General features: G+C 38.5%; 1 protein-coding gene across 2 annotated transcripts in view; it reads left to right on the top strand.

Annotated features, from left to right (window-relative positions):
• LOC5579146 (transcriptional coactivator yorkie) overlaps positions 1-8,554 on the top strand; it is a 171,081-nt gene extending 162,527 nt beyond the window's left edge. For both annotated transcript variants that reach the window (XM_001664191.2, XM_021840922.1), the window contains 4 exons: positions 828-928; positions 996-1,146; positions 1,222-1,286; positions 8,302-8,554. In XM_001664191.2, coding sequence (XP_001664241.2) covers positions 828-928; positions 996-1,146; positions 1,222-1,286; positions 8,302-8,406 — 422 coding nt within the window. In that variant the 3' untranslated portion in view covers positions 8,407-8,554. The remainder of the gene's footprint in view (positions 1-827; positions 929-995; positions 1,147-1,221; positions 1,287-8,301) is intronic.
• The last annotated feature ends 3,494 nt before the right edge of the window (positions 8,555-12,048 follow it).

Raw genomic sequence — 12,048 nt, 5'->3', positions numbered from 1 at the left:
GACCCAGAGATAGAGAGAGTCCTCATCTGCCGTTGATTGATTTCGTTGCACGCCGGTTAGGTGTCATCTCTGTCTACCCTTTATCATCTCGTCAGCTGAATGTGATTTGTGCAGTAGAGTAGTAGCTAGAACTTGTTGTAGGCAAACCATCATCACGGCGGGAGCACCACAGTGCCATCATCCGGCGGGAACCACACTCTAGAGTCTGAAAGTTACCATTCAGAAAGCATTACGAAATACTATTCTGTTGTGCCAATTCCTTTGCTTCCGTCTAACACCACTCTCCAGTTCCTCGGGATTTGTCACTAACTACTGGTCTTTTCCTTTCGTAACCTCTATCTGTATATGTGCCTATCTGTATGTCTGTTTCTCAAACAAATTGCAGCTCAAACATGGCTTTCTAAGGCTTCCTACCATGAACATTCATCATCGTTGAGTTCTTGCCGATTTTCTTATGCTCCATTGTATGATTGTACCGATGTCACTTGACCTACCTACCTATCTATCTGCCAGTTTGCAGCAAGCGACAACAACTTGTGGTGCTCACTGATTGAATGGGATAACATTCCTTACAAATGTCTTGAAATTATCTCACATAAAATTCTCAAAGTTTTTGTCGCATACTGTACTACAGTCTAGTTGCTTGTTTCCTGTAACCTGCTGATCACTTAGAAAGCTTATATGAACTGTAATTTCGTCCCTATCGTGGGGCGCCACCAAAAAGTTTAACAAACATAAAAACTCCAGAATTATGAAAAAAAAATATCTCAAACAAAAGCGCTAACATTCAACATTCTTCTTTCTTGGCATTCGTCGGACAACAACAGCCAACCAGGACTGGGCAGCACAAGAGCAATCGGTCAGACTGTACAACCTGCAGCTAGAGCGGGAACGCCTCCGGAGGCGACAACAGGAAATCCGGTCACATGTAAGTTCGAGCTGTTCCTTCAACCTTCTGCAGATCTTGAAGACCGATCGTTGATTCTCTTTTGCAGATAGGGGAAGACCCGTTCCTGTCCGGGCTGACGGATCACTCGCGCCAGGAGTCCGGTGACAGCGGGCTGAGCGAATCGTCCACGTCCCAATCGATGCCACACACGCCCGATTTCCTCTCCAGCATAGACGACAGCATGGACGGGCTTAGCAGTGAGTATAGCGGATTGTCCTTAGGGATCGATGTTGAATTGATACTAAACTATGTATCTTCTTGAATGATTACAGTGGCAGACAACACAATGGACACAATTGCATTTGGAGATAATTTAGAAACGCCCGATGAGTTCATGGTGAGTTTCGATTGCTGTGGTAAAACTTGTATTCTGAAATATTTTACGAGGGAGATTAGTATGCTAACTTGCAGACTTATCATCTGTTTGGTTCAATCAATTGGTTTGTTAAAATTTTAACAAACCAATTGATTGAACCAAACAGATGATGAGTCTGCAAGTTGGGGAGGGTAAACATTTGATCCTTCGTTGATCGGCCCTCTCGAAAACCGGCTTGGTATTCGTCGATAAAGGACTCCTTATGCAGTCTCAATCTGTTGAACAGAATTCCAGACATGATTTTGTCTGCCGAATTAAGGAGTGTTATGCCTCGGTAATTGGCGCACTGCTGTAGATGCCCTTTCTTGTACAAATGGCAAATGAGAAACTCGACCGGGAGTTTGTCCTTCCCAGCAGCCTTGTTGTTCTTTAACCCATTAAAAGCTTTCTTTACCTCATCTGGCGTTGGAGGTTCCACAGCCTGTCCATCGTCATCGATTTGGATTCAGCTTCCATCCATTTCCCTTATCTCCGTTGAACAATGACTCAAAGTACTTTTTCCACCTGGCGGCCACCATTGTTTAATCTGTTAGCAAGTTTACTTCGCGGTCGTTTCACATGGCGGGGGACGGCGCTGTTTTTCGCCGCACACCATTGACAGATTCGTAGAACCGTTGCATGTCGTTCTGTTCCATAGCTTTTACGCCTGAGCAATTGCTTTCTCTTCATGATCCTTTTTCTTTCTACGATGGATCCTTGGCTGACCTTGCTTCTTTGTACCGCTCTCTGCTCAGATGGGTACCAGACACCAACATCCGGTTCCTAGCCAAGATGTTTTCGTCCGTCATTCTCTGGCACTCCTCGTCGAACCAACCGCTCCTTGGTCTTCATTGAGCAGTTCCTACCACTTCTCGCGCTACTATGGTCACCGCTCCATTGACTGACTCTCCCACAGTTCGCTGAGGTTGATGCTCTCGTTGATTTTGCTAATCCGCTCGTCGGGCTTTTGATGGTAGTCTGCTGCTACACCGTCTGCTGATAGGCATTGGATATTGAAACGCAATGATTGCCGATTTCTAGACCTCGAAACAGTTGATAACCGCGCTGGAGTTTTGCTTACAACGAGATAGTGGTCTGAGTCGGTATTAGGACCCCTGAAAATTCTAACATCGATGACGTCGGAAAAATGTCGGCCGTCTACCAGAACATGGTCGATTTATTTGCAATGTTCGCCATTTGGATGTCGCCAGGATGGAAGGACGGAAGGAGTCCTCTCTAGCCATAGGTCTTATCAAGACATTGATCAGGCTGTAGTTGAAGAACTTGCTGTCGCGAATTTCCGGGGCTATGCTCTTCCGAAGCATTTTCGAGCTCAGCCGGTTAGCGGCCAACAGTTACGGGCACTTTCACAATCACGTCTGCCACTGCGAACTTCACTGAAATCACTGACTCTATCACGTTTCCCTTTTTCTCATGGCACATGTATCTCAATCATATACACTACACTTGCCTCGAGCCCTCGATACACAGATCCGGTCGTTGATCGGCTTCCACCTGAAATCGCGATTCATCTGCTTCCTGATCACTATAAAGCCGACTGTTTTTTTTTTGTTTTTGCGATTTACTACCAACTATGTACGCAACCCTTAGCTTAGGTCATTTGACCTGGGGAAGCGTGAGGTAGGAACTTATGAGGACCAGAGCTGTATTGGTCGCTCCTTCCTGATTGTCGAATCACCGTTTGGCAGCCTGGCACTGCACTTACGTGAAAATCACGTAGGCACATAAATTCATTTAGACATCTGTAGTTCGTGCTGCAGAACTTCAAAATAACTTTTAGATTGATTTTGTTGATATTGCAGAGCTTTGGAGACGAAGAACAATTACTAGGAACAATAACGATTATTACAATACATGTCGGATACGATTAGTGGTTGAAACAGGAATAAGAAATAGCTGTACCGTGCACCCCCACTAATTTGAACGGTACCTCATGCAAACCATACGGGTTCATTTTTAATTTGAACATCTAGTCACCCTAGAAACGTGTTTCTGATTACCTCCTTCACTGTTTTGTTTTGATTTTGCGCTCCGTTCCACAGCGTTCCATTTCACTTTACTCTGTTCCATGAGCTAAATGACGTTTGAACCATTTTTAATCTGAACGATGTGCAAACTAGCGGAGTACAGATTAGAAAGTGTTCAGATTAAATGTGGTCAAACCAACGGGGTACCCGGTTTGAACCCAGCAGCAACATGGTCCCTCAGAGAATGATGCTTGATATCGATGTGCTGGATGTTTTTTTGACTCCATGTTCTTTGCCAGTCCGATATACAGCCACGATTGTCCTCAAATATTGGAATTGATTCTGCCTTTGATTTGCATTTTAAATCTTCCATGAGACAGCCCAACCAAATCGCTTCACATACTGCAGAGCTGAGAGCAACATATTCTGCCTCACTCGAGGAAGTAGATACGGTCACTTTTTTTTAACTTGCAAATGGACTATCGATAAACATAGGAACCCCTTATGAAAATTCGCCACAAGAAATCGGATTGGAATTAATAAATTTGCCTTATGAATCCAGAATTTGAAAACAAAAAATGTTTTCGCGGCAACCTGGAATCGAACTAAGAACCTTGCGATCGATAGGCTCGAGCGTACCCCAAGCGCCTATCGACGCCTTGATGTAGAGTGATGCTAAAACGATACATAAAGCGTTCGTATTGCAATAATCGTTCCACCTTTCATAAGGCAACATGTATGAAATTCGATAGTCCAGTTCGCTGCGTGCACGATACGGTTGATCCGAACACCTTGAGGACAAAGACAGATACGGATTTTCGATATTCTTGGTCTGATCAACGGAGCTAATGATTCGTTTCGCTTGCAGAGTAAACTGACTTACGGTAAAACAAATATCAGGTCTAGCACGTAGCATCTGGTACATTAAGCTGCCTACTAGTTTTCTGTAAGGTTCATTCAATTATTATCCGTTGTAAAAATCTAGTTTATAACAGTAATTATGTTGATAATGTTTACACAGTTAGTGGGTGTTGGTGGATGCTGATATCAAATTTCGATTTTACTATTTTGACCTTATAGTTGACCCTTTTGAATTGTTAGGCGCGATGTATACGCAGCCATTTATTTGATATCGAGACACAATGAGTGTTTTTGGCATAAAAATGGTCAAACTATTTAACACTAAGATGGATATACTAGGGTAGGTGTACCAGTTATGGACATAGTGGTTCCCTATTTCGCCATACGTGATTACTTTAATGTCTCAAACTTTTGAAATTTTTTGTGTGTTGTAGAAGTTAGATTTAAGATATATCTTGACGATAAAATATTCAAAAAGATTTAAAATGTTAAAGTTGTTAAAATTTCACATATGGCCAAATAGGGAACCACTATGGCCATAACTGGTACACTTTCCCTATTTTTGTTTGATACGAACTGCCCATACTCGCATAACAGTCCGATTTATATAGGAAATCCCATAGAATATGTGATTTTTATGAGAGTATGGGCAGCAAATAATTAACGTTGAACAGCTTAGAATCTAATTACAGTTTGTTCTTGAAGATTTTTGAATGGAAACCTTGGACACTAACAGAAAGCTTCAAATAAGGAGATCGGGTTCGTCGGTTACGAAGAAACTGCTTGGAATTAAACTACGGATAATAGAAGGGTCAGTGTACCAATAGCCGCATAGCTAAGAACAAATATTCTTGTAAGATCGAAAAATAATACTAGTGGCATTGTTTTTAGCTTTTTATCTTAATTTTATGGAAAAACTATTTTTGTATTTAATACCTATCGCTTCTGCCACTAGAGGAACACTTGTGCGAGTAGCACTATTTCTAATTTCTGTTCCTATAGTAAAAGCGGTAGCGTGGCCTCATGGCACCCTTGGCGAACCGTTATTTGAGCGCCGTTTGTTAAATATTCTTTATTTTCGTATAATTCCAGAAGATTTTGAAGGATTTTTTTTTAATTCTAGAGCTTTTCCTGAAAACATTGTTTATCGAAATTCTCAAAATATAACATGATAAAGTATTACTCAAAAATTAGCTTACTTTGGTAAGGCTTGTGCATGAAGTCATACAAATGTTTTCAAATCTTTTCAAAAATGAATTTTCTAAATAACGAGATTCTTGAAGATTTTTGAAAAATTGTAGATAAAATTAATGTTTATATGGCCAATGACGAAAGAAACTACTGAATTCACTGCCCAGAACTAAGCGTCACGTCTTTTACGTGCCTTTATTAAAGTTTCAATGAAATGCATACTCCTGAAATGTTTATTGGAAACATTGTTGATTCATTTCTACATATTTTTTTAAAACATTTGTGCAATATCTGCGGAACATGATTTTGTCTCAAGCATCAAAATTCCGCTATCAACTTAACTAAAAGTTGCTGAATCCATTGCCGTTTTCAAAAATATCATAGCACGTCTAGTTTTTGAAATAATGGCTGTTGAAAATGCAAAATTTGCCTATATCAGCCAACTTGCATGCAAGTTTGACAGCTTGTATGGCAATTTATTTGCTTAATTTGCCACAGAATTCAAACTTGTGTTAAACAACACTTATCATAAGAGATCATAATATTGTCGGTGCTCAATAGTCATTTTTTGATGTGTTAGAAAAGTATTGTATTGGGCCACATAAGAGAAATGAAGAATTTTGTATGGAGACTGCAAGCATGTTGAAAAAATCGATTTAATCTAACATTAACCGTGCAAATTCAACCAAATTATATCTGAAATGAAAGTTGAAGTGGTGGGATAGATCACTAAAATGTTTGGTAAATTATACTTTAAACTTTGTGTAAACATTAATAATACCATTTTTTTTATTCAATTTTGGCGACCTGTAGCAAAAAATTGTGACGTGCTGGAACTTTTCTGAGAATGGCATTATATTCAGCAACCCCAAATCTACTAGAGACACATAATTTGGTTCTTGAGACAAGGAAAAATGTCATTTTTTTTACGCTGTGTAAGCGATTAGACCACGATAAACAATTATTTGTGAGATATATACATGCCTTTCCAGTAGAAGAAAATAAAGTCGATACTTGAAGTGAAGTGACGAACCATACAAAGTTTGTTGCACAAATAGCTAAACGCACCATTCCTAAAGCTGTCAGGACGAAAACATGCATATTTTACTCATATGAGAAGAATAAAAACTCGTTTGGCTGGGCCATCACAGAACAGTCTTATGCCGACACTTACAGTGGCAAACCATTAAAAGTTCGTCGAATAAAGTAAAAATTTTGCATACACAGTTAAAAATAATGAAGATTATACGTCATGTAAACTACATTTATGCGATGTAAACATGACGTCATGTAAATTTCAGTTTGATATCATGTAAAAATGTGTTATATGTCATGTAATCACTCAGGATTCTGCTAGATTACATGACATATAATTGAAGTTTACATGACATATCATGTAAATATCCATGATATTCCACGCTCCAATTATGTGCATTATATGTCTCAGAAATTTACACGTTTCGTTCGAACTGTGTATCTACACTCATAGTGTCGAATCATTCAAAATATTTCTTTAATAACAAAAACAATCGATCGATCGATCGATCAGTAATTTGGATCAGGAAGACCAACTGTCAAAATTGCTGATTGATCGGTAAATTTAACCGAATCAATTGTGCCTGGAATGTAATTCAATTTAACGAAAATCTGTAATATTCAAATCAATACTGATCCCTGGAATAACCGAAAAACTGGAATTTTTCAAGCCACATATGCCATATTTCGCACTCATTGGAAACGCGCATGTACAAATTTCGTTCCGGTTGTTGTCAATCTGCTGGTGCTTGTAATCTTACGATGAACAAAAAAGAAATCTTTGTCGGAGGGGTTTGACGAAACATTGAAGACATTGAATCATTGTACAAATATGCAAAATGCCTAGCCAAACCCAGTTTTCAAGCCACCTCCAACGGGAATACCTATCGGACCGCAGCAGACCGCACATCCCACAAACAGATCCGGCAAATTTTCTCACACTACTAGCGACGGGTCACTTCTTCCTTACGAATGCGCTCATCCTACTCTCGTGCATATTCCAGCTCTTGCTACATTTGAAGTTACACTTTCCTCACTTCAAATTTTTGGAAATGACTTCCTCACTACATAATTTGCAGTCAGTTGAAAAAAAAAATATGGCGGATTTGACAGTTCTGGCTGCTACATTGCCGAATTCGGTAATCAGCGCTTTGTTTACCGAAAAGTCAGCTTTGTATTTCACCGACATCAGTGCTTTGACTCATTAACTGATTTGTCTGTGGAAATTTTTACCGTATTCGTCAAATCTTAATTGAATCACTGACAAACGGCAATTTTATTCACAGTCTTCGGTAAACACCGAAATATCTGTATTTTACAAGATCACCGAATCAAATCTGTAAAAAAAATTACCGATCTCAGAGAGTCTGTTTAAATGTGAAGTTTTAAATAAAGTATGTAAAACATAAATAGCAAATAAATAAGAGTTTATGCCCGTCACTCATAGTGACGAATCATTCATAGTTGGTTAAAAAATCATATTTACACGTTTCTCCGCTGAAAAATTAAATGTTGAGTCATACAAATTTTACAGATTTGAAATAAAAGCATGAAACGAGCTCACCAATTGATCCTTCATCCTTGACTGAGCAGCCACAATCCACTTTCAACTTCACTCAACGCAACAATCCGGCGACGCTACGAAAAAACCCCATGCTTGCTCGGACTTTTTAAACCGCACTCCGTTCAGGCTTTTAGAATCAGTATTCTAAAGATGAAAAAGTTGATTTACTCTGTACAATATCTGTATTGCTGCGCAATAATAAATGAGCGAAAATGAAAATATCCCAATAACTAGGGCATTATTTCTTAGGTTTCAATCGTTTTTTTTCGCAGAACAGCAATTACCACGAGTTATACAATCAAGTCCGAACAAAACTATGGAAAACTGAAACACTCAACATTCTTTTCCTAATTTTCAGCTTGACGACCCCTTGCTACTGGAGAAAATCGATGCCGTCAGCAATCTGAACCTGATTGATCCTTCGAGTACCAAGCCGGATAACACGCTGTACGATATCATTTAACGCTGCGGACAGCTAGGGACCGAATACCCAACATCCGACTTGTTGGGGCTTAGGTATGCCAAATCAAAATGGCATAACCGAACTGGAGAATGATTAATTCATTGAGGATTATCCGCACCATACACTCAACACACAGTATATACTTAAGGAACCGATAAGAATGGAAAACAATTTAACTATGCAAATCCACACATCGCCTGTAGGAATGAGATGGAGGAGAATGCGAGTTTAAAAACAAGTATGATTGGTTGCGGAACCATAGTTTGCGATTGTTAGAAGCCCTAACAATCTAAATTTTTTGGGTTCAGTTGCAAAACACAACGTGGAGATATGCAATAATAAGTAGTTTTGATATGTTTTGTTTGGAAAAGTTGTATCGGAAGAGAAATTTTTAAACACCGTTAGAAAAAAGCAGTTTAACTTGAAGAAAATAAGTGCTACTTATGGCAACACAAAATGTGACTTTTTTGGGATTTAACCTTTTATACAACAGTTATTATTTACGGTAAGGAGGAAATATCGGGAGGGAGAAAATTTTCGTAGCGAAAGTAGCAATTTAAAACATCGTGTCATTTATTTTATTGAGCATAGCATAATTTTCATACCTCTGATTCTGGCAGCTTTGCCACAAAGGCATAATCCCATTCTTTATTACGAAGCCAATTTGTATTAGTAGCTACTTTGATAAGTTCATATGAAAAAATAACTACTTTTATCACCACCCATTAGAACCATTAGGAATTATTGTCACGATCAGAAGCTGAATGGAAGCACAACGCAATCGGAAAAGCAAATACAGTCGATTCAGTTGGCGTTTGTAGGCTCGGTTATCAGACTAAATAAAAAGAAAGACGAAAGTCGCAAGCTGCATGCATATAGACAAAAACAACAGCAAAAAATAATAAGCTGACCAGTTGATGGACAGCTGTCGTCTAGTGAACTATATTAAATATACTTTATTATGATTATTCATTGATAATGAAACCACAAAACGGTTTTAAGTCGTAAGAAAATTATCAACTACTTAAATCAATCAGCATTAGCATAAATTTAGCACTACATTGCTATTTTATTCGTAATTTTAGGATTTTTCAAGTTTCATTATCAAATTGTAGTCAACTTTCAGTTATACATCTAGAGACAAGCAAAGATTACATACTTATTTCAACAAATCCTAGACCTACTTTGCAAAGGCAAAATTTCATATACTTTCTTATTGATAACTAGTTATAATAAGTTATATTTAAAAGCTCCTAGCGAACTGCAGCATACAATTTGCAAACGAATGTAAAGAAACATCAAGAACCATCTGCCACAAAACCCGATGGATCGAAATATATTTGCTTGAATTCATGTTGACAAAGGAAACTCAACTCGCGTGGTCAAAGTTCCATTCAAAACGGCTTTTGATGAATGACGGATCACCGACGATCGTCTCCACAAAACACTGTCATTTGTCCTAGTGCTGCGCGGCTTGCATGTGCACCCGTCCAAAACTTATTGCATTTCTAATATGTGTGTATTTTTGAATAAAAGAAGCAAACAGAAATCAAACCTCTTTAAACGTGTACACCCCGCACACTGCGATCGATGATGGCGTTCAGCAAAATCGTAGAAGGAAATATGCTATGGTCAAAAGAACAAATGAAACCGAAAGACGTAGTACATTTAAAAAAAAACTCAGCAACCCATCTAAGAACGTTGGAAACCAAGTAAAATCCGTCCATTTAGAAGAAAAAAAAATGCATGAAAAGCAACACGGAAAATATCCCCACAGTTCTCCCGGTGCAAAGCGAGAAGTTGTGAAACTCTTATTTAAAAAAAATGAGCTAAAATCGTGATAAGTTGTTAGGTCTAGCAAATTCAAATGACAATACAAAGTCCCTGGGAATTCAATCCACGGAGGATGACACACGTCGCGTGGTGTCATTTATTAACATCAAGCAATATTTTTGCAGCCAAAAATATGATCAGCGTTGATGTGGCATTTAGGTGCCCAATTTTACACCCATTTCTGTTTCGTCAATTGTCAAAATAAGTAGGTTCAACATTCTCAGCAAAAGCGGTCACCTATTTCTCTACCAGTGCGCGTAGAGAACGTAGTGTTGACAGCGTAGGGGGTCGTCAGTAATGTCCCCTGGAAGGGCATTGCCACGTCCCCCAACCCCCCTTAATTGTATCAAGATGATCTTTTTTTCATTCTAACCTCAATGAAAAAACTGAATTCAAGAAATATATTGAGATTAAACGCAAGCAATCTGGTTTCTGTGTTTTTACAAGAAACCGGCGAAGTAGTTTCTGTTCCACTTCGAGCAACAAATTGATCGGAACGCCGAACAGTGGAAACAAGGATATAGCAGCGATAGGAGTAAATAAAAAAGTAACTATTTTTTTACGGAAACTATACAAAAGCTTGAAAATTCTGATACTGTTGTGAGGGCATCTTCCGTATCTGCTGAGCGCTCATTCTCAATTTTTTCAACAGCAGATGTTGGATTGCCTGCCAAACAACAATATATTCTAACGAAAATTATTTCTTTTCCTCTTAAAATGAAAACGGAACAGGCGACCAGATCAACCCTAATCTGCGTTGTGTACATAGAAAAAGAAAATCGTGAGTAGCGAGATGAAGGCAATTCGTGCAAATCCGTGAAAGTGTAAATTTCGAGGACTGGAATAATTATGTTAAAATATGTAAACATGTATCAAGGAAAAAAACGAAAATAAAAAAAATCGAAAAACAAGAGAAATTTGTGAGTTGTCTTAGTGCTAATGGGGCTCTGCACAAAAATCAATCCCTCTCTTTCACTCTGTCATGAAATTAGTAAACAAGGCCAAGTAAATGTCAAAATCTCATGCAAAACAAAAACAGTGCAGAGCCCCATTGATAATATCACCGGTCCATGCACAATAGAGTGATGCAAATTTTGAAATTTTGGCTCCCCTATGCTTAAACGATTTTGATTATGGTAAATAACATCCTCACAAAGTTTGAAGTGATTCGGAAGAAATTTGACAGTGCACACGCCATTTGAAGTTTATATGGAGATTACTATGGAAAACGCCAATGTTTTGTGTTCAGCCCTCTATCACGTCGTCATCATATTTTATGGAAAAGTGAACAAACTCTACTCATGTGAAATCCTTTCAGCTACAACTTTGCCGAACACCACATTTCGATTGGACGTCCGGATAAATTGCTATTCATAATCATAAAGTGGGTTTGCATTTTGCATGCTTAACCAACTGCTCGGCAGGCAACAGTGGTGCTCCTGGAGGGTAGAATAGATCAAAGTAATCCAGGCTACTATGTTCTACTGCAAAAAATCAGTGTTGCTCTGAAAGTAATTGAATGATCATCTCAGCATGATTCAGACTTTGTTATCAAAGATAACAAATTATCCTTACGTCCAATCAAAATGTGGTCTTCGGCAAAGTTGTAGCTGGGAAGAATTCACATGAGAAGAGTATATTAAATTTTTCATAGATTATTATTACGAGCAGTTAGAGGACTGGACACAACAGGTTTGCATTTTCCATAGTAATTCCCATATAAACTTCAAATGGCGTGTGCACAACCAAATTTCTTCCAAATCACTTCAAATTTTGGGAGAATGATTTTTATCATAAATGACATCGTTT

Source organism: Aedes aegypti, chromosome 2 (genome assembly GCF_002204515.2).
Source record: "Aedes aegypti strain LVP_AGWG chromosome 2, AaegL5.0 Primary Assembly, whole genome shotgun sequence".
Classification (NCBI taxonomy): domain Eukaryota; kingdom Metazoa; phylum Arthropoda; class Insecta; order Diptera; family Culicidae; genus Aedes; species Aedes aegypti.
Note: the sequence above shows the minus strand (reverse complement) of the source record. Positions and strands in the feature narration are given on the sequence as shown.